Source organism: Myotis daubentonii, chromosome X (genome assembly GCF_963259705.1).
Source record: "Myotis daubentonii chromosome X, mMyoDau2.1, whole genome shotgun sequence".
NCBI classification, from domain to species: Eukaryota; Metazoa; Chordata; class Mammalia; order Chiroptera; family Vespertilionidae; genus Myotis; species Myotis daubentonii.
In genome coordinates this window covers 48656502-48679877 of record NC_081861.1, presented here as the reverse complement: position 1 = coordinate 48679877, position 23376 = coordinate 48656502, and the positions used below count along the sequence as shown (strand labels likewise).

The 23376-nt window shown below is 38.9% G+C and overlaps 1 protein-coding gene across 1 annotated transcript in view; it reads left to right on the top strand.

The window, feature by feature from the left end:
* PAK3 (p21 (RAC1) activated kinase 3) overlaps positions 1 to 23376 on the top strand; it is a 128102-nt gene that overhangs the window by 95654 nt on the left and 9072 nt on the right. The window contains exons 11-14 of the mRNA XM_059678904.1: positions 2121 to 2238; positions 3684 to 3783; positions 4273 to 4469; positions 21942 to 22079. Of these exons, the coding sequence (XP_059534887.1) occupies positions 2121 to 2238; positions 3684 to 3783; positions 4273 to 4469; positions 21942 to 22079 (553 nt within the window). The remainder of the gene's footprint in view (positions 1 to 2120; positions 2239 to 3683; positions 3784 to 4272; positions 4470 to 21941; positions 22080 to 23376) is intronic.

The window sequence follows — 23376 nt, the reverse complement described above, 5'->3', positions numbered from 1 at the left end:
CTTCTATCAGAACTGACACATAATCACAGTAAATCCATTACAAACATGAATCTCTTTGATTTAGTGACTACTTGAAAACATTTCAATAATCAATTCAGTAGAATGAAAAAATAATAATGCCAAGATCTGAATAAATATCCTGTACATCTGTATGCCATGTGGCCAGTTCAGTACAGAAGTCAACATTGTGATTTGGGTTATCCAAAAGGGCTATCCATTGATCCTGTTCACTGAAACTAGCTTTTACAAGGAATATAGTAGTCAGTAAACAGAAACCTCCCTGTTCTTTTCCTTCCTCCATGGTGCACAGTCATATCTGGTGGTCCTTTGATTCCAATAAATGTTCTCTTCCAATGTTAAGGAAGTGTCTCATTTTCACTATCACTGATATTCCCTCCTCCTCCTCCTCCTCCTTCTTCTGTTAATCCTCACCTGAGGATATTTTCCCATTGATTTTTAGGGAGAGTGGAAGGGTGGGAAAGAGGGAGAGAGAGAGAGAGAAAGAGAGAGAGAGAGAGAGAGAAAGAAACATCAGTTGCTTCCTGCATCAGGGCCTAGGATGAACCCTTCAACTGAGGTAGGTATCCTTGACTGGAAATCTAACCCAGGACCCTTCAGTCTGCAGGCCAAGACTCCATCCACTGAGCCAAACCAGCGAGGACAATATTCTCTTCTTGTTTTTTTTTCTGTTGTTGTTGTTTTGTTTTTTCCTATATTGATTAAGGTAGTACATATGTGTCCTTATCCCCCCATTGCCCCACCACCCCAAACCCATTCATGTCCTCACCCCCTTGGCGTCTGCGTCCATTGGTTATGCTTATATGCATGCATACAAGACCTTTGGTTGATCTCTCCCCCTTACCTTCCCTCTGTGGTTTAAGCATCTGATCGACTATTCTCTGTCTCTGGATCTGTTTTTGTTCATCAGTTTATGTTGTTCATTATTATCCCCAAATGAGTGAGATCATGTAATATTCATGTTTCTCTGACTGACTTATTTCCCTTAGCATAATGCTTTCCAGCTCCATCCATGCTTTTGCAAATGGTAGGAGTTCCTTCCTTTTTACAACAGCATAGTATTCCATTATGTAGTTGTACCACCAATTTTTAATCCACTCATCTGCTGATGGGCACTTAGGCTGTTTCCAAATCTTAGCTATTGTAAATTATGCTGCTATGAACATAGGGGTGCATATATCTTTTCTGATTGGTGTTTCTAGTTTCTTGGGATATATTCCTAGAAGTGGAATCACTGGGTCAAATGGAAGTTCCATTTTTAGTTTTTTGAGGAAACTCCATACTGTTCTCCACAGTGTCTGCACCAGTCTGCATTCCCACCAGTAGTGCAGGAGGGTTCCTTTTTCTCCTCATCCTCAGCAGCACTTGTTGTTTGTTGATGATAGTCATTCTCACAGGTGTGAGATGGTACCTCATTATCATTTTGATTTGCATCTCTTGGATGATAAGTGACTTTGAGCATGTTTTCATATGTCTCATGGCCTTCTTTATGTCTTCTTTGGAAAAGTTTCTATTTAGGTCCATTGCCCATTTTTTGATTGGGTTGTTTATCTTCCTTTTGTTAAATTGTATGAGTTCCCTGTAAATGTTGGAGATTAAACCCTTATCAGAGATAACATTGGCAAATATGTTCTCCCATGCAGTGGGCTTTCTTGATGTTTTGTTGATGGTTTCTTTTGCTTTCAGAAGCTTTTTATTTTGATGTAGTCCCATTTGTTTATTTTCTCTTTAGTTTCCATTACCATAGGATCTGTATTGGTGAAGATATTACTTCGGCATATATCTGATATTTTTCTGTCTGTGGATTCCTCTAGTATTTTTTATGGCTTCCCATCTTAAGTTTAAGTCCTTTATCCATTTTGAGTTTATTTTTGTGTATGGTGTAAGTTGGTTATCTAGTTTCATTTTTTTGCATGTATCTGACCAAATTTCCCAGCACCAGTTATTGAAGAGACTGTCTTGACTCCAATGTATGTTTCTTCTTGTTATATAATATAATCAAATGCATAGAAACTGAATGAAAATTACCTTTTTAATAGGAATATAGAAGAGTTCTCACTTTCTTAGGCTGGAGTCAATGTCTTTTTCTTTTTTTGTTATAGCTACTTAGTGGGTGATGAACTATGGGTAGTCATGGAATACTTGGCTGGTGGCTCTTTGACTGATGTGGTCACAGAGACCTGTATGGATGAAGGGCAGATAGCAGCTGTCTGCAGAGAGGTAAGAAAATAGAGAATTTCTAGCTGATGATAACACCAAAATTGGCAGTCCTTTCTTTATCTCTGATTATTCAGGATGTTTATAACATCAAAGTAATAATAGCACATTTTTCCTACTAAAAAAATTGGAGACCCTAAATTCAGTTTAAATCCTAAAGTAATAGCACTCCTCTTCCCCAGCCCCTAGTTTATTTTTGCTGCTTTGCTATGGATCTTTTGAGTTCCATTATGCCATCCACAGGGTACCATATATAAGCCTGAATGGTTTTAGGTCCCAGTGAACATGGAAAATAGTAATGTTGGCAAGGAACTTCTTTCTGATTTGGAGGGATTTTTACATGGTAGTTATTTTGTCTTAGATGTTCAATGTGAGCCATGTAAAAATTCAAACCATATTATAATCACATCATTTTTTAGAAGGTATTTTAACCAAGATCTCCCCTCAGCCTGGAAAGTAGTTACTTTCACAGTATAAGTTGGGCATCCCTCATAGCTTTCTAGTGTGTCTTAAGTGTCTGCCTCTTTTCCAATAACAGTGTCATAATACCTATTTTCAACTTAAACCAAGGATATTTTATTATATTATTTTTTTCAATGTTAAAAACTCTCTTCATTGGAATTTTATCTTGGACCTTACCATCTACCACATTCCTTGTAGTAAGATTTTCTATAGATACATTAGGAACTCTGAACCACTGAAACTTGAGAACCATTGATAGAAAAAACACACACAAAACCAAGTAATTTCAGCTAGTCTTTGCTTTATTTTATTTTAAATTGTTCATTTAAATTTCCCCCTTCTTTGTTTTCCTCTCATTCTCATTTCCTCCTCCCCAAAGATGTAAACATATCCACTAAAAACATATATTTTCTATTCATGCAATGAATCAAACTTTTAATATTTAGAGGTATATTGGACCCTGAGTCTGTTGTTTCCATCTTCTAGTATTACAGTGCAAAACAAATTCCAAACAAGTGCCTATTGTTACTTCATAGTGGTCCTCAAACCTGGCTGTCCAGAAATAGCTCAGGGCACTTGTTTTAAATGCAGATTCTTGGGTTTCACTCCAGACCTACCGAATCAAATCATACAATGGAAACAGAAACTTACTACATCTATTTAAGACCAAGGTGAATTCATATCCTCTAGATAACTAGGTCAAAGTATGATTATATTAATTGGTTAGTTTGGCTGTATTAATGATTTGGTGCTACTTATCACACCATCACTCTTCATGTCCTAGTCTTACTCAGGAGCTTTCATACGTATAATGCTAAATTGCATCACTGATGTAAATGGTAATATGATTTCAAAATGGTGTCAAAGCACTTCATTATCTATTTCACTTGGCAACATAAAATTATACTCCTGCCCAAAATTTAGATTAAACTTAATTTTAAAAAAATTATTTGTGATATAATTAACTTTTTTTTCTGATTCAATAGTGCCTCCAAGCTTTGGATTTCTTACACTCAAACCAAGTGATCCATAGAGACATAAAGAGTGACAATATTCTCCTTGGGATGGATGGCTCTGTTAAATTGAGTAGGTATTTTGGTTCTGATAGTATTTGAGAGAGTATCTGGGGATCTCTGCTCTTTTGCTGTCTATCTTGAGAAGAAAAGGGCTATTGAAAATGATTGGTTTGAAAACATTTAGAGCCCAGTTTGAAGTACAGAATTTTTTAACACTGTGTTTCTATATATTGTGACCAGATTTTAGGGAGGGGGTAGTAATATTTCAGAATTTCTAGTGACCCCATCTCTTGAATGACAAATAGTTAATTAGAAGACTGAAAGATTCTGTAAGTTGGAGGAAACAAGATTGAGGTCCAGTAAAAATGGCATCATATCAGTCAGTTATTTCAGACTCTTAAAATCAAGATTAGATGAGAGATCAGGTACAAAAGGATATGAGCTAGGCAGTTGTGGAAGCTCAGTGTCTAACAAAGGAAAGTACAGCCATATTTGAAAGTGTCCTATTGTAAAAAAAATATAATTTGAACTGATTTTAACTGACTTTTCTTTTCTGCAGCTGATTTTGGGTTCTGTGCCCAGATCACCCCTGAGCAAAGTAAACGAAGCACTATGGTGGGAACTCCCTATTGGATGGCACCTGAGGTGGTGACTCGGAAAGCTTATGGTCCGAAAGTTGATATCTGGTCTCTGGGGATTATGGCAATTGAAATGGTGGAAGGTGAACCTCCATACCTTAATGAAAATCCACTCAGGGTAAGTTAAAACTCAGGTACTTCATCTTCAGATAAGGGAAAAGGTGAAATGTCATTTCTTGTCTTCACCAAAATTGGCCAGAATGAGCTCTTTCCTGGTATAAGTGATATAGAAGCTCCAAATTACTATTAGTTATTTTTAGTTTCTCTTAAGATGTATCAATAGGTTTTTCCAGGGCTTTGATATTAGTATTTCTAAATACAGGGGTCCTTAAAATGTTTTAGTATCGCTTTCTACTGTTAAAAAAGTTTCTCTTTTTATTTATTTTTATTTTTTAATATATTTTTATTGATTTTTTTACAGAGAGGAAGGGAGAGGGACAGAGAGGTAGAAACATCGATGAGAGAGAAACATTGATGAGAGAGAAACATTGATCAGCTGCCTCCTGCACACCTCCTACTGGGGATGTGCCCACAACCAAGGTACATGCCCTTGACCAGAATCGAACCTGGGACCCTTCAGTCTGCAGGCCGATGCTCTGTCCACTGAGCCAAACTGGCCAGGGCAAAGTTTCTCTTTTTAAAGCAAGCTGGGGGAAGAAAAGAGCATTTTTATCACATGCTGTGGTTAAATGATCTATTTAGGAAACAATTGCTTTAAAATTACTTTAACAAAGTAAATAAATGCATTTCCATTCAGCTATAATTTTTTAAATTAGATTTTGTTTCATTATCAGTAATGATTTATTGAGCAACAACAGCTTGGTGGTTATTGAATGGAATACAGGATAGACACAGTGCAAGTCTGATGAAATCACAAACATAATTAGACTGTCAAGTAGAAAATGAATGGAAATAGTTTGTGTTGGGTAACTCAGTTTGCTACTATGGAATTAGAAGTTTGATCCTTACATGGTCTGGTTATGATGCAAAGAGAAAAGTTTCATTTCATAGCCTTGTACTACCACCTCTAATTCACATATGCTGTTGATCATGAGAGAAAAAGGCAAAGGAATATGAAAGAAATACTTGCTCAGAACAGAAGTCAGCCAGTAGCTGTTTTGTTGTACATAGCCTAAGGGTGAGCCAGAAGCTGTGTTGTATATATAAAAGTCATCACACTATTGAAAAAAGAAAATATGCACAGATTCAAATTCTACTCTCAAAATGTGTGCAGAGTGCATTTACTAGACCTACAATGCCAAAGGCATCTTGAAAATTGTTTGTATGCCATAACCGGTTTGGCTCAGTGGATAGAGCGTGGACCTGCGGACTCAAGGGTCGTAGGTTCGATTCCGGTCAAGGGCATGTACCTTGGTTGCGGGCACATCACCAGTGGGAGTTGTACAGGAAGCAGCTGATCGATGTTTCTAACTCTCTATCTCTCTCTCCCTTCCTCTCTGTAAAAAATCAATAAAATATATTTGAAAAAAAGAAAATTGTTTGTATCATTACCACTAAGAGTCTAAAATGTTATTTTACCCTTAGTATACAAAAACCATTGTCCTTAGTATATGATTAAGTATTTACACATTAAGCTTTTAAAATCCATATTCAAACCAAATATATGTGGCTTACTATACATGTAAAGAAACCTACAAACTAATTGCTTTTGCAGTTGAACATTTTGTATATTGGGAGCTGCATTCCCTATATATGGGGGGGCACCCTCCTCTTCATTCCTTCCTAATTCCTCTAGTTGTCCTCTTGTCCTAGTCCCTTCACTAATTAATTAGAAAACAACAGATAGGAGTGGATGCCCCAATGAATGCTATGAGCTATTGCTCTGGACTCATAAAACAATCTGGAAGTGAGATGTGCACATTGATTAGTTGCCTGCAGGGCTCAGTGGAAAAGAAGGGGCATTTTCCCACCCTTTGTAGGTCAGCTCGCCATTAATTTAATCAAGCCCACCCCTGACCTGTGGACCAGCACATCAGGATAATTACTTGAGCTTGTCCTTATTGTTTAACATCCTTTGCCAATTAAGAAATATCAGTGAAAAAACACATAAGGCTTCTTATTTCCATGGATTTCCTTCTCTAAATCTTTTGGAATTTGGAGGCACTAAACAAGATTATGGCTATTTTGCTTTCTGCCTTCTAATGAGTAATTTACAACCTTCAAAATTTACGGATTAAATAAATGACTTTGTAAAGCAACTGGCCTCAGTAATGCATTTATTATCTTCTTCAGTTTCTCAATTACAACTGATCTTTTTTTCTAGGCCATTAGCTGTTAGGAAAAAAAGGAAACAAGTATTAATCTTTATAAACATCTTCTAGCCTGGGATTAGAATGCATAATTAACAGTTTATCTCTTAGAATCCACAGCCTTGTATCTAAACAAGTACTTGCAGATTAATAAAACACCAGGTTCAGGAAGCCTACATTAAGGCTATATAACAAAAAGACCTGTCAGAAAGACCACCCTGTTGAAGTCCACTGATAAGGATGTACTCTAACTTTGCTCATTACTCTCCATGTGTGATAAATCGCCAAGAAAACATTCAACAAATCCATATTTAGCCAGCCCTCTATCTCTCTGCTATGCACCACAAGTACTTTTTTAGTTTTAATTTTAAATGTGTTGTGTTTGTATTCTCTAATGGAATCACAATGTATCAAGCTATATGCCCTTATTTGGGATTTTAAAAATGTAGTCACTGCAACCATGAAGAGATTGGAGAAGAAAACATAACATGAGCCTGTAGGAAGCCAATGTTTTCTTGGATGCTGGTCACCAGGCCATGTGGGGAGAAATAGGAAATACATAGCTTCAGGAGAAGTATAAAGGAGGATTAGGTTAGTGCTTCTTTCTTTAAAATCGTTCCAGTACTACCACACATCCACCACTATGGGCTTTGAAGAGGAAAAAGGAAAGAAGTGGAAAGAAGACAGAGTGATAGAGTATAGCATGTTGATATGAAAAAAAATGACCCATGTAGTCAAGCAAATATGGGTGTGTCCTGGCTCCTATAAGCTCTGTGACCTTCAGCAAGTCATGTAAAACTTTTATATGCCAGTTTCCTTTGTGTAAAATGAGGACAATATCTATCTCGCAGAATTAGTGTGAAAGCTAAATGAAATAATGCATGTAACTAACCTATTACAGTATCTAGCTCATTGTCGGAAATATATTAGAGAGAGACATTTATAGATGAACTAGAGGCCCAGTGCACAAAAATTTGTGCACTCAGGGGAGTCCCTCAGCCAAGCCTGTGCCCTCTTGCAGTCTGGGACCCCTCGGGGGATGTCCACCTGCTGGCTTAGGCCCGCTCACCAGGGGAACGGGCCTAAGCTGGCAGTCAGACATCCCTCTGGCAACCTGGGAGCCCTCGGGGGATGTCCACTTGCCAGCGGGGAGCAGGCCTAAGCTGCAGTTGGACATCCATAGTGCTGCTGAGGAGGTGGGAGAGGCTCCCACCACCACCACTGTACTGGCAGCCATCAGCCTGGCTTGTGGCTGAGCAGAGCTCCCCACTGTGAGAGGGCACTGACCACCAGAGGGCAGCTCCTGCATTGAGCATCTGCCCTCTGGTGGTCAGTGTGTGTCATAGTGACTAGTCATTCCCAGTCATTAAGCTGTTAGGGTCAGTTTTCATATTACCCTTTTATTATATAGGATAGAGGCCTGGTGCACAGGTGGAGGCCAGCTGGTTTTCCCTGAAGGGTGTCCTGGATCAGGGTGAGGGTCTTTCTGGGGTGCCTGGCCAGCCTGGGTGAGGGGTTGAGGGCCGTTTTCAGGCTGGACACACCTCCTTCAGGGTGGGGGTCTTGCTGTGGTGCCTGGCCAGCCTTTGTGAGGGGCTGATGGCTGTTTGCAGGCTAGACAAGCCTCCCAGCAGGGACCCTCACCCCATGGGGGTGTGGCCAGCCTGGGTGAGAGGCTGAGGGCTGTTTGCAGGCTGGTCACACCCCCTTCAGGGTGGGGAGTCTTGCTGTGGTGCCTGGCCAGCCTTGGTGAGGGGCTGATGGCTGTTTTCAGGCTTGCCACAGCCCCTTCAGGTGGGGGTCCCCACTGGGGTGCCTGGCTAGCCTGGGAGAGGGGCTGATGGCCATTTTCAGGCTGGCCACGCCACCCAGTGACCCAAGCTCCCAGACTCTCATTATTTTCTCTTTTTTTCTGTGAATTATTTATCTTCTATAATTGAAACTTTGTAACCTTGAGCAGAGCCCAGGGCTGGCCAGGGCAGGCGTGAAGCTTGGCTTCCTCCATCTCCAGGGGCAACCCAAGCCCCCAGCTAACTCCAGCTCCATGGCCACTGCCATCTTAGTTGGGTTAATTTTCATACTCATTCCTGATTGGCCTGTGGGTGTGGCTGGTGGGCGTGTCTTGAGTGTAGCAGAGGGATGGTTAATTTGCATGATTCTCTTTTATTATATAGGACTAGAGGCCTGGTGCACAAAATTCATGCACGGGGGGGTGCGTCCCTCAGACGAGTCTGCACCCTCTCCAATCCAGGACCCCTTGGGGGATGTCCGACTGCCTCTTGCAATCCGGGATTGCTGGCTCCTAACCGCTCACCTGCCTGTCTGCCTGATCACCCTTAACCCCTCTGCCTGCCTCCTGATCGCCCTTAACCACCTCTGCCTGCCTGCCTGATTGCCCCTAACTGCTCCCCTTCCAGCCTGATCACCCCTAACCACCTCTGCTTCGCCCCATACCTGGGACCCAGGATTCCCTCCTCCAGCCAGTTGTAGGCACCCGAGACCCGGGCTTCCCTCCCTCTGGCTGGCTGCAGGCACCCAGGTCCCAGGCCGGCTTCACCAGGGCCAGCCACAGCCACAGGGGACCATGGGCAGGTGGGTTTGCCTGGGCTGCAGCCGCAGGTGCCCGGGACCATGAGGCAGGCAGCTTGTCCTTCTCCTGGTCTGCAGGTGCAGACATAGCCACTGTTGCTCAGGACTGTGGTGCTGGTGGCTTGTCCCTCTCCCAGGCCACAGACACAGGTGCTGGTGCTGGTGCCCAAGGCCACAGGTGGGTGGCTTGTCCCTCTCCAGGGCTGCAGCCTGGCTGGTCCCCATTCCTCTCTCCCCAGTGTTAAGTGTCTGAACCATTATGGTGTGATGGTGTGAGGGCGTGACAACCATTTGCACATTAGCTCTTTATTATATAGGATAAAAATGTGAGAAGAGAAAATGAGAAAAATAATCCTTAGAGGGCTTTTTACTCATCCATGAGGAGAGATAGGATTCCCCACTTCCTCAAACTTTCCCCTCCACACTGGTTATATTCCCATCCCCTCAAGGAGTGGGGGGTTTTCACAGTTCAGTTATATTATCATGAACAGGCAACACTGAACGGGAGAGGTTAAAGGTGAAGACTAGGGCTATACATTTAAAGGTTGTTTGCATTTCACTGTGTGTTTTGTGTGTGTGTGTGTGTGTGTGTCTTTGTTGTGTCAGTTACAACTGAGCACGTAGTCTATGAATTTTGCCTGTTAACGCATCATAGAGGCAAGGAATTACCTACTACTCCACCCACCCCCAGTTATAAAGTAGTTGGGATTTTTTAAAATGTAAATTGCTCTGTACTAATTGACCTAATTTGTTCATAAAATGCCTTTTAAACGTTGCAGAATAATTGACTGTACTAATGTTATGAGGTTGGTACCCTTCCAGGGACAGAGAGGAGACAAGCTTCTTCTTCCTTCCTCCACTGCCGCCTGAAGTCTTTGTACTGAACATAATTGACCTTGGACATGTTGTTATGTGACCCATGGACATTTTTAGTGTAGTCTCTAATAATGATGTGTCTTATTCTTTGTTTACCAAAGTGACTAATGTTAAAATCAAACTTTCCCTCAATATGTAAATCAAATATTAGTGTTATGATCATCAACCTGACTTGTTTTTGTTAATTTTTAAAACCTGTGATTATAATGACCTGATTCTAAATAAGGATGCAAAATCATTTTCATATTACAAATCTTGGGTTTGTTTTTATCTCAGAACCAAAAGAGTGCCTCTCTATTAACTTTGCATTCACACATAATGGGGGGGGGTGTCTTTTCAATGAATTCTGATGGAATTTGATATTTGTGAAATGTCTCAGTGACGTTGAATTGAAGGCCTTACTGGACCTTGTGGATGGAGCCTTTTTTATGTGTAATTTTCCAAACCATTATCCAAATTGAAATGAAATTTAAGTGTTCTCATTCTGCCCTTGCTTTAATCATCTGTGGAATGGAATCAAACATTGGATCTTTGGAAGAGAGTTATTGGTATCAATAAGAGGCATCTGAATGCTAAAAACAATATGCAGTATAGTATGCAAACCACTTATCCTGTAATAATCGGTTCTTCAACTTGGCTGCACACTGGAATCGCCTGGGGAGCTTTCAAAGAACCAATGATGTCAGGTTTCAAGGACTAAACCAAATAAATGCGAAGTTCTGTGGCAAGCCTTTTATAGAACCCTGTCTAGATTGAAAAACAAATCTTCATCAGCCCTCTTGAGCATGGTTATTCAATCAGAAAGGAGCACACTATCATTCTGTCCACATTTTCTCATTTCATCTACAAAATTGTCATGAGTAACACTTTCAAAGCCTTGTTGAAATCCTGATGAACTCTATATGGCATTCTCTGATTTATCTGTCCAGTAACACTATCAAAAAAGAAATGACATTTTTAGTTCAGTATATACCTCCATGATATGCCATTTTCTTTTAAAATTTTGCTTCTCTTGAAAATGGAGTTCATCATTAAAATATATTAGTTTCTGAGTACGTTGTATATATTGGTGATAATAAAACTATCAGTCTGACTACTTATGATTAGGAGTGCAGTATCTCTATGGCTAAGGAGAAGGAAGGGAAGAAATCTAAATTCAGATCTGTTGTCTACACTAGTAGATGTGTTACTTTCCCTTTCCCCCATTTAAAGCACTACGTAAATATTATTCTTATTTTTTATTATAGAACCAGGGAAATTCTGGTTATCTTGTATTTCTTGAGAAGAGAGTAAAAGCAGAAGAAGAGAATATCTAACAACCAAAAAACAGCAACTCAGGACCAAAGTGCTTCTAGCTTCCTCCAGCCACTGGAACTTGTGTTGTGCATTGGAATGTCTGGGTTTGAAGGCGCGTGCTCATTTGGAATTAAAGTCAGACATAAACTTCCTGATCACCAGAGAAGCAAGCATACTTTGCTAGCACTCAGTCAATATTGTTTTGAATGTATTTCAGGAAGAGCTGGGAGCATTCCCTTCTTTTTCCATAAGCCACTTTAGAACAGTAAGGTTTATTGATGGTTTGTTGACACTCCTCCTACTTTGAAGGCAAGCCTATGCCTAATAGTAGGGACCGGTTGGGATAACTTCAGCTAAAATAATTATAGAACAGTAACAAGGTTTCTTTTTAGTCAGAAGAAAACATTGCCTGTCAAAAGATAGACAGCTTTTAAGAATCATTGGTTGTCAGGAATTTAGCATAGTAAAGTGGGACCTAACCATAGCAAAGCTGCAAGTCTCATTTAGATTGTAATTCAGAAGCAGACGATTCAAAGTGATGAGTTATGACCCAGAAGATAGCCAAAGGAGAAATTGATTTCACAGCAAACTAAAATCTAAGAGACTCTGGCCAGGTGAAAGGGGCTGGGTGGGAAAAATTATTAAAATTTGACTGGGGACCTACTGCTGTCCAAGACTGATATTCCCTTATCCTACTCTTTCTTTTCAAATTTTCCTCAAAAATTTCTTGTGAAAAACTTTGATTATACAGAAAATTTCTAAAAATAGGGTAATAGATATCTATATACCCACCAGATAGACTAAACAGTTATTTTGCCATATTTCTTTTATGTATCTATCTAGCTATAATTTGTATGTATACTTTTTTCACCTTTATTGTTGATGTCCCATTACAGATGTCCCATTTCCCACCACCCTCTGCCTGCCTCCACCCAGTCCCCACCCTCCTTCCTTCTGGCCCTCACCACACTATTGTCTGTGTCTATGGGTTATGCATATATGTTCTTTAGCTAATCCCTTCACCTTCTTTTATCCAGTATTATCATTCCCAGGTGTCCTTAAAGCATGGTTTGGGAATAAGCCAAGGGTATGTAATGTTTATTGTCCTATTAGATTGTCTTTATGTGCTGTGCTCAGACTCTTGGTGACCCTATAAATAAGTGGAAAGTCTCAACATAGGGTTTTCAAAGTAAGAAAGTTAAGAAAGATACAATTTGAGAAAAGAACATGTAGTGATTTACCACTGCTTTCTGCTGCACAGGGTGTGATTCCAATCTGCATGTGCTTAGATCATGGTGCCACAAATCTCTGAACAGCTATGAAATATAAGTGCCCCTGTGGGGTGACCATAGGTATCAGACTTATAACTAAGGAGTTAAGTCCCTCATAATCAAAGTTCATTCTAAATAGGCAAAGCATGGAATGTGGTGGTAGATATTTGCCTGCTGAAATACTCACTCACATGTTTTATTCTATGGCTTTTTAAAATCTGTGCTTTTGCCCAAAAAAAAAAAAAATGACTTCAACAAGAAAGTCAGGGTTTTCCTAATAACTAAGAACATTTCTGACCTTTATTATTTTGAAATACATGTATACCTTTTCCAACCTGTTTCTAACATTATTTTAGAAGAGTCTTTGTATTGTGATAAAAGGATACTCTGAGATGTCTTACACAAGCATTTCAGCAGAGAAAGTTAACCTGATTAAGGCATTGTTAGGCCTATAGCTAGGAGATCCAATGTTCTAACAATATTGCCAAAAATCAGGATATCAGGATGACTTTATTTCCCTTCCTACCTCCCTTCCTTCCTCTCTTTCTTTCTTTCTTTCTTTCTTTCTTTCTTTCTTTCTTTCTTTCTTTCTTTCTTTCTTTCTTTCTTTCTTTCTTTCCCTCTGTTCCTCCTCCTCCTTCTTCCTCATTTTCCTGTTCCTCTACCTCTTTTTTTTTGGTAAAGAATTGCCATAGTGCTTAGATGGCAAAATTCATCAGTACTTTTCATCTAGGCATAGCCAGTGAATGTGAGGAGACCAGAAAAGGAACTGTCTAATGTCACTACCAACTGTATGCATTATGAGTTGAACAGTGAATTACTTTGCCAGGTCTGCCAGTCAGGAGCTCCATAACCTTATATAGATTACCTCTTGCTGGGTCTCCATTTCCTTATGGCTTCAAACAAGTGGAATTTGGTTAGATTATTGGTTACCAGGAGACTCTGGAATTCCATGGAGTTCCTTGGGCTTAAAGTGCCCAAGGGAGAGGTCATGTAATACTTGATTCCACCAGAACAATTCCTTTTTAATTTGTTTCCATGTGTATTGGGCTTCCACATGACATTCACTTAAATAAAAGGGGAAGCTCAGCATCTCTTGCTCTGATTCTGTGTTCTTAGGCTGTGGATAGGCTACAGCCTTCCCTGACTGCTGGAAGGGCCATGCTTTGAGTGTGCATAGTTTTTAGGAGTACTTCCAGAGAAGTTTTCTTCAGAAAGCTTCTCAGAGACCTCTCCTCACCTCCTGACTAAGTCTGTATCTCATAGAATGGAAAGATTTCCCTTTTCTTACCAAGTAAAGATACTTGATTATGATGTGAAACTGGGCAACCCCACTCTGGCAGGAATCTTGGGGAGAAGCCAGAGAAGAGCACTGCAGTGGTAAAACTGTTGCAGAGACCAATGGTCTGTGGAGTGATGGGAATAATTGTATGTTATTGTGTACAGAGCTATTCAGCTGAGGAACTGCATATAAAATATGAGTTGAAATAAGTTCATGTAATCTAAAATGCACATTTCACAGATCATATCACAGTCTGGCTGTTTTGATCCTAATATGGTTATCTGGAAAAGAATCTGGGAGTTAGTTTCTTCCTGCTTGAATATTCTGAAATGAAATATAAACAAATATATAATGTTAAATGTTACCTTAGAAATATAAATTAGTTGTAAGTTAAACAGAAAATGGGAGGTGAGGAAGTCAATATACCAAATATAGGTAATGCTTTGAAATGTTTTATGCGAAAAGGACCAGAGATATGGGCCAGTATATATAATGGGAAATAGAATCAGGTCCCCTTGACCTCACTGATTTTCTAGTCTTTATCTTTATTTTTCTTGCTCTTCATTCCACTAGCCACCTTCTCTCCCCATTACCCTTTGACCCCTGTCTTTGTCCTATGTCCTCTTATTCCCTTTGCTTCTCATAGTTTCTCTCCTTTACCTCCTGCTTCGTTTTGTTTTCCTACTTTTTCTATCTCTACACCAACCCCCACTTTCAAATCCCCTGTGATTCTAAACCTTGGGTTATGCTTAGGCTGCCAAGGATTGCTTCCTGAGTACACATAGCCTGCTCCACGTTTCTTGATAAGCACTATTAATCCTGAGATATTAGAATGAGCATATGCATTGAGTCATCTGGAATTTATTTTCAGGCAGTGGTCATTCCTTTATGGTTGAAAGGAGCACTCTAAAGCTAGGCCAACACCTAATCTGTCAGTGGTACCTAGTTACCTTTTACCATCAACATATAAGAAGGTAGATCTACATTAGGTTATTTTAAATGACATTTTAAGGATTAAAAGACAACAAAAATATCCCAATAATTTGGTGACAGATGAGAACTACTATGCAAGACAAGTAGAAAGCTAAATTAGACCACATTGTTTATTCAGTAATCATAATGGACTATTGGATTGAATAAGTTTAAAGTATAGACTACAACATCAGTTATATAAAGCTATATTTTGGAGATTTGGACCCATTTACTCTCTTCTTAGAAAGAAAGAAATGTCAGGGCCTTTCATGAAATCCATAAACACTTTAGAGACAGAAATATATTCTGGCCTTTAACCTCTGACATCCCAGGTCATGAGTAAACTAAGGTGTCAAGTCATTCATTTCCAAGTCTCTCTCATAAAACACTGAAAGGCAATTTAAATTTCTAAAATGAGAAAGGAATCAGAACAGCAGTAGGTTGCAGGTAACAACCAGAGTAAAAGCTGCTTATAAACTGTCAACATATATATATAGACACTGTTGAAAACAATATAAAACCTCTCTGACTACCTGCCTTTTGTTTACCATTTCCTAGCACATGAAAAACAACCTCAAGAGGGCTTATTTTCTCCATAGAGGAAGAGGCGGAGTAACTCACGCTTAGTGTGCCTCATTTTTTAAAATTGTCTTTATTGATTAAGGTATTACATATGTGACCTTATCCCCCCACTGCCCCCCTCACCCTCCCCCCCCCGCCCCGCTCATGCCCTCACCCCGCTGGTGTCTGTGTCCCTTGGTTAGCCTTATATGCATGCATACAAGTCCTTTGGTTGATCTCTCCCTCTTACCCTCACCTTCCCCTGCCTTCCCTCTGAGGTTTGACAGTCTGATCAATGCTTCTCTGCCTCTGGATCTGTTTTTGTTAATCAGTTTATGTTGTTCATTATAGTCCCACATATGCCTCATTTTTTTGAAGAGTCCTTGTCTGCCTCTGGTAGGAGAATTCCTACCTCAGAGACTGTATACAATCTCTATGTAGTGGTCAGGAGAATGGACTCTGGACTTACACTCTCTGAATTCAAATATTGAATCCCTCATTGCTAGGTGTGTGATATTAAGCTAGTTGTAATATTAACCCTGCAGGCCTCAGTTTTTTTATCTGTCAATTGGGAATCATAATTGAGTCTACTACACAGAGTTGTACGGATTAAATGAGCTAATAGTAATTATTCAGTAAATGTTAGATATTAATATTCCCCATGCACATAGTATTTATATAGATATTTATATTTAGATGAATAGCCTTTCTTCTTGGTCTTATAGTTAAACTTCATTTTATGTTAAATAGTTTTATATGAACTAGGTTGGGAGCCTGTTCACCATTTATAACAGAATATCCATAGGAAAAATGTAATTTGAGCCTCAAGTATTCAAGTTAAAAGGAAATGTTTGTACCATAGTCTATCTTCTTTGTAAAGTATGTCTTTATATCAGTGCTTTGGCCTCTCATGGTTATTAACATATTTCCATGTAAGTCCCCTAGTTTGTTTTCTAACATTCTAACCTAGACTTATAAACTGTTTTAATGAACTAAAGTCAGAAACTGAAGCTTTTTAACTAAATGGTTAGTCCTATTGTAAAACTGCCTTAATGAATATTTATATATGGATTATTTTGAAGAAATGTGGTAACTTCTAAAATGACTGCTTTGATTTTTTTTAGCTGAGAAAATTGCCAATAATGTAAAATGAATTATTCCTTCAACTGAGTGAAATAGTTTTCTCTGAGTACTTAGGTAAATTTAGTTGCACATTGGGGCCAGTGAAAATTGTGTTGTTTGTGTGTTATTACCAAGATGTTTGGATTATTAAGAATTCCAGAGCATCACAAACATCTAGGTATATCTCAGTGCATAAGGACACCATTTGGGGGCCAAGGGTTGTCTTTCTAATATTATAAATAATGTCAATAGATCGTAAGGTCTATATTACCTCTACTTAAGAATTAAACAGACTTTGTTCAATGGTGTATCAGAATATTAAAGAAGAGCACCTTTTCTGTTGAAGATCAGTCAGAGAAGACTAAATTTCTGAACTATGTTCCAAGTTCTGGAGAACACTTATTCTTCCCTTTCTTCTCTGGGTTTGCCCAAAGCAGATTATCATGTTGTGGTCATCTTTTTCCAGTTTTCCATCCCTTTAATGGAATCTCCTTACATATACTGCTCATGGATCTCTCTTCCTTCTCCCACACTGAGGAATGAGTAATTAGAAGTTATCACATGCCAGGTCTGTTCAACTACAAAAAGTTGCTTTTGTCATTCTCGGTGTATCTTCTGACATGTTTATTAGTTTACTTTAGGTTCTGAGCTTCAATACTTTGTATGTCATCTGTTATATTCTGAGCTCAGTTAAATTTATTTATATTTTTGGCTCTCATTTCATTCAGCCACAGAAATATTTATTGAGCCCCTCTTTTGAGTCCATTGCCATGAAATCCAGCATTGGTCATGTTATGATTTCCACCTTCATAGTCCAGGATGGCAGACCTATAAAGACATAACAAGTATACACAATAAAGTGTGAAAATGGGCATATGAACAAAGGACTGTGGTAACTCAAAGGAGGAAATTGCTAACTCAATCTGCAGGGTGACCAACTGTCCCACTTTGCTTGATATTGAAGGACACGGGAACTTCAGTGCTGAAACCTAGGACAGTCCCCAGAAAACTGAGGTGGTTGATCACCATATCTACCTAGGAGAGATTGAAAAGTCTGTAAAAATGAATTGCCATTTGAAATAGAGCTTAAAAGACAAGTAGAATTTCAGTAGGCACCTAAGGGAAATGGGGAAAGCATTTTAGGCAGATATGAAAGAACATTTCCAGTTATGGAAATTATTAACAAATTGGTGTGTATACCTTTGACCATTATGTGCCCGTGTGTGGGGGTGGGGACTAAGAATGACTCCAAGGTGAGAAGAAAATAAATATGGGCAGGAAGGGTGAGCAGGTTCCAAATCATTAAGGGTGTTATATGCCTTGTTCAGGAATCTTTACTATATCCTCTGGATCAGTGGTTCAAATGAAACTTTGTTTTGGAAGCATAAATAAATGGGAAAAAAAGAAATATTTTTTAGATTGAAACAGATATGCGTGGGTACAGGGTCCTAGAATCTCTACACCTATCTCTCTCTTCCACCTATTTTTCCTTTTAGCTGTCCTTTGGGGAATTTTGGGTAACCCAATTGAAAACCACATCAATGAGTCATGGGGAGCCACTAACTTTTTTCAAAGCAAAATTATGGATGACATGATGAGATCTCTGATGGGATTGCTTGGTAAAGAGAATGGATTGAAGAATAAAAAGGCTTGAGTAAAGAAAACCAATCAGGAGGCTATGATACAGCCTGAGAGAAACTCAACCTTAAGCAGAGACAATGGTTATAAAGAGAAATGGATAGGTATGAAAGACATTTCTGTAGGTTGCATTAACAGAAACTAGTAGACTGATTATAGTAAGGGTGGGGGAGAGGAAGGCTGCTGGTTGAGGAAGGAGGACTCAAGAATGATTCTTGGTTTCTTAAGAAGCAACCAACTAAACTGATGAACAAAAACAGATCCAGAGACAGAGAATCATTGATCAGACCGTCAAACATCAGAGGGGAGGCAGGGAAGGAGGGGGGAAGAGGCAGAGATCAACCAAAGGACTTGTATGCATGCATATAAGCATAACCAATGGACACAGACACCAGGGGGATAAGGGCACAAGTGGGGGCAGGGTGGGGGGCAATGGGGTGATAAGAGACATATGTGATACCTTAATCAAGAAGAAGAAGAAGAAAAAGAAGAAGAAGAAGAAGAAGAAGAAGAAGAAGAAGAAGAAGAAGCCAACTAAAAAGGAAATCTCTAGTCTAATTTCTTTTTTTTTGATTATTTATTTTTTTATTGCTTAAAGTATTACAAAGGGTATTACATATGTGTCCATTTTTTCCCCCCGCCCTAGACAGTCCCCTAGCCTCCCCTATCCCCCGGTGTCTTATGTCCATTGGTTATGCTTATATGCATGCATACAAGTCCTTTGGTTGATCTCTTACCCCCCTACCTCCTGCACCCCCACCCTCCCTGGCCTTCCCGCTGCAGTTTGACAATCTGTTTGAGGCAGCTCTGCCTCTGTATCTATTATTGTTCAAAAGTTTATAATGGTCTCTATGAAACACCAATCAGAAAGGATATATGCACCCCTATGTTCATAGCAGCACAATTCACCATAGCTAAGATCTGGAAACAGCCTAAGTGCCCATCAGTAGATGAATGGATTAGAAAACTGTGGTACATCTACACGATGGAATACTATGCTGCTCTAAAAAGGAAGGAACTCTTACCATTTGCAATGGCATGGATAGAACTGGAGAGCATTATGCTAAGTGAAATAAGCCAGTCAATGAAGGAAAAATACCACATGATCTCACTCTAGTCTAATTTCTAATACCCATTCACTTTCCTTGAGTTTTCACTAACTCAGATAAAACCAAAATGTGATCACTCATGCCTGGATATGTTTTCCTCAGTCTTTCTTTATCTAAGACTTAACTTTGCTAGTAAAATTCTTTTTTGCTGTGATTGTTGTATTGGCTACAACTGTATTTGTCTCTCATATTCAGGACTGTGGGCACCAGTTTTCCTTTTACAACTGACACACAGGATGTGTTCCAAAAGTTCATTTTAAGTTAATTATTTGAAACTCAGAGTGCATGTTCCCATAGAACTGGCATTATGCATAGTGAGTAGTTTCCAAGGCTAGTCCACAAAAGCCAGTGTAGACCATAATATAACTGAAAGTGTGGATTTTTGTAATGGAAATTAGTTGAAAATATTACTGTTGCAATTAAAGGAAAACAACAGTTGAAAAATCAATCATCTGGCTTTTTGTTCCCTTCAAGTAGTAGTACTTGATGAAAAGCAGGTTGAAACCTAGGAAGACAGAGAGAAATAGATAAGGATTTTTGTGTAAATTGGACAGCACAGCCTTTTAAATTTAAGTAATGTTTTACAATTTTAAAATAATAAAATTGTAGAAAAGTTGGAAAATTGAAAAATGTTTTAAAAATTAAGTCACCAGTCATCCTACTACCCAGAGAGAACCAGTTCACATATTGGTGTTTCCTTTCAACTTTTTAAAATCATATCAACAATATTAACTATAGTATATTCCCATGCTGAACTATTATGCAGTCCTCAAAATAATATTTCTGAAGAATTTTTTCAAACATCAAACAATATTTATGATATAGCGTTGAGTAAAAGGCAGCCTTGCATTTGATACCTAAATGGGGGACAAGGGTAAGCAGATCAGCACTATTCAAACTGAAGGAGTCATCTATTAGGTTCCCAATCCAGAACCCCTCCCCACCACCATTGGCCCCACCCCCAACAAAAACCACAGCCATTGTTTTTATAGAAATTCAGAAGAGGAGATATGCACTCTTGGAAGTGCTGCAGAGATTCATAGCACTGGTTCCTTTATTACTTTTGATTTTCCTTCAAAATTACAGGCCTTTCTTCTCCCTGGCTACACTTATCACTAGCACCATTCAGCCTTCACAACTATTATCAAAGTGTTTTTTTTTTTTGCATAAATGGAATGGAAAGAGGTATATGCATTTCCTGAGGTAATTAGGCATGGGTTGAGAGGTGAGAAAGACAGATAGAGATGTATGTGTACTTGTGAGGACCAAGATTATATGGAGTAGAATGAATTAAGCTAAGAATACTAAACAAAATGTGAAAAAATGAAACAGTATAATATGCAAAAAGATCTCCAGAGTGGAAAGAAGGAAAAGAAATTTGTTTATTTAGGGCTGGATTTGGCTACAGAGCAGAAAGCAAACAAGCAAAGGACAGAGTGTGGCAGAATTGTTGCCAGTTGAAAGAAGAGTTTTGGGAGGAGGCAGCAAATGTAATTTGCAGTAACCAATTTTCTCTTAATAAGGGAACTAAGATGCTTTTGTGAGGACATGTGCTTCAAGCACTAATTATCCAAGAACTAAAAACACTGTTTGAACTTAATTTATCTGCTGTGAATGTGCACCATTTGATTTTACCCCAATCAATATCTTCCTAAAAGCCAGTTTATGGATTCTTTTTCTATACTACCTCCTTTTAGTTAAAACTAGATTTGCCACTGACTTGTATTTTGGCATGGAAGTTCTAATAGCTGCCACCTGCATTTGCTGTTCTTCAATAAAGGAATTTAAAATTAGATAGGAGGAGAGAAGGACAGGAAGTTGTTTGTTTGGAGTATTTAAATGTGAGCTTTTTTAATATCCTGGGGAGGGAAAAAAGTTTCATCTCACTCTGTATAAACATGTTACATTGTAATTCTCACTCATTATTATGCAAGAGAATCCCCCTCTATGGGACTTTTTGGCTCTCTAATTTGATGTACTTATGAGTTACTAAGTGGGCCACAAGTCCTTGACCACTGTTTTTCAATGTTCGCTGTAAATTGGAATCTCCTGGAGAGCTTAAAAAATACCAATGCCTGAGTTCCACTCCCAGAGATTTTTATTTAATTGATCGTGGCTGAGAACTGGGTATGGCGAATTTTTTAAATCACCCCAGGTGATTGTGGGAAACATACAATCACCTTTGCAACCATGCCTTCCAGAGGTTATATATACTCAGGTCAACATGATGGGATGTATATTTGTTTCCCAACTCTTTAGAGTCACAGATTCACAGGCAATTCTTGGTTTAATTTTCTAGGTGGTTCATCACACATTCATTATAGTATAAGTGTTTTTACTGGTTTAACTTTCACAGAACAACCTCATAACATTATTTCCAATTTTGGGGGGATAGGGCATCTCACTGTCACCTTAGTTACTGCCAAGAGTAATAATTTCTAAATGTTATAGAAACTTTGAAATATATGTCAATGCCATTATGTATACAATAATTTTTAAGATCTACTGTATAAGCCAGAAGAAACTGGATTTGTACCTTCTATGCCAGCTCATAATCCTAATATGTACATGTGCTGAATAGATTTTTCTAATTTTTTTCTATAGGCATTATATCTGATAGCTACTAATGGAACCCCAGAGCTCCAGAATCCAGAAAGACTGTCGGCTGTATTCCGTGACTTTTTAAATCGCTGTCTTGAGATGGATGTGGATAGGCGAGGATCTGCCAAGGAGCTTTTGCAGGTGAAAATAAAATAAGACAATTACAAAGAGTCATTATATTGGGCTTTTATAACTTCAATGTGTGACAGCAAGAGAGCTCTGTCAAGAGATGTCTAGTGAGAGTTAAGCTATAGACCACAGGCACATAAGTATAGACATGCATCTGCTACATGATTGATTGACATATTGCCTTTCTTCTGAAAAGTTGGCAGTTTAATCTATAAATCTCCTTTGCTCTTCCTGGAGTCTTATTTTGCAAGGAAAAAAACAATGTAAATCTCTGGTGTTGCTGTTTTGTTCTAAACTTTACTTGTGCTCCTGGATGTTGTATGCAGGTGCTCTTGGCTGGAGGTAATTCTCTGCATAACTATGCAATTATTTCCATGGCATTTGCTACTCTAAAGTTTTACTGGTCAAAGCCCCTTTGCTTGTGATGCCAAATGGCAGGCACCTGCTTGCCTGGGTGAGTAACATCCAGTGGTGAGTGCCTCTGTAACCATTTGTCCTTTTCATGGCTTTCAGGGGTTAGTATATACAATAATAATTAGTACCTATGATGTACCAAATTATTTACCCACATTATCTCATTTAATTCTAACAACAGCTCTATAGGGCAGGTGTTATTATCCCAAATTACAGATGTAAAATTAAGGCTCACATAGCTATTGAGTGGTAAACTGGGATTTGAGCCCTGGATTGTCTGACTTTCCACCACACAAACACACAAAGCAATTTAGAGCAATATCTCAGGAATAGCTCAGAGATATTGCAAGTTTGGTTCCAGACCACCACAATAAAGCCAATATAACAATAAAGTGAGTCATAATATTTTTGTTGGTGAGAAGTCTTGCCCTCAATTTACAAAAAAAAAGCAACATCCATGAAGCGCAATAAAGTGAAGTGCAATAAAACAAGGTATGTCTATGCTTATATTGATAAAGCAACACATGCTCATGATTACACATGTAGCTTCACTGCTGGGGACTGTTCCTCAGGGAAATGTAACAAGCTATGTAACATTCAAGAGCAATGACTGATTGTTCTCTCTGTGACTTTGACCACATACTCAATTTAAACAAAAGATACAACCATGGATTTAGTTCAAGGCAAAAACAATATATATTTCCGTTACTCCTGAACTCCCTCCTGGGACAGGCAAAAAATATCCCACCCCAACCCAAATCACTCCAGGGATAAGCCAACTTGAAGGAATTAAGGAAGCTACACCTTTTCTCTTTTGCTACCTATATTTTACAGGCGCTCATAGAAACCTACAATGTCAAATCTGGAATGGCTCTTTATTAATCCTCTAGCTAAT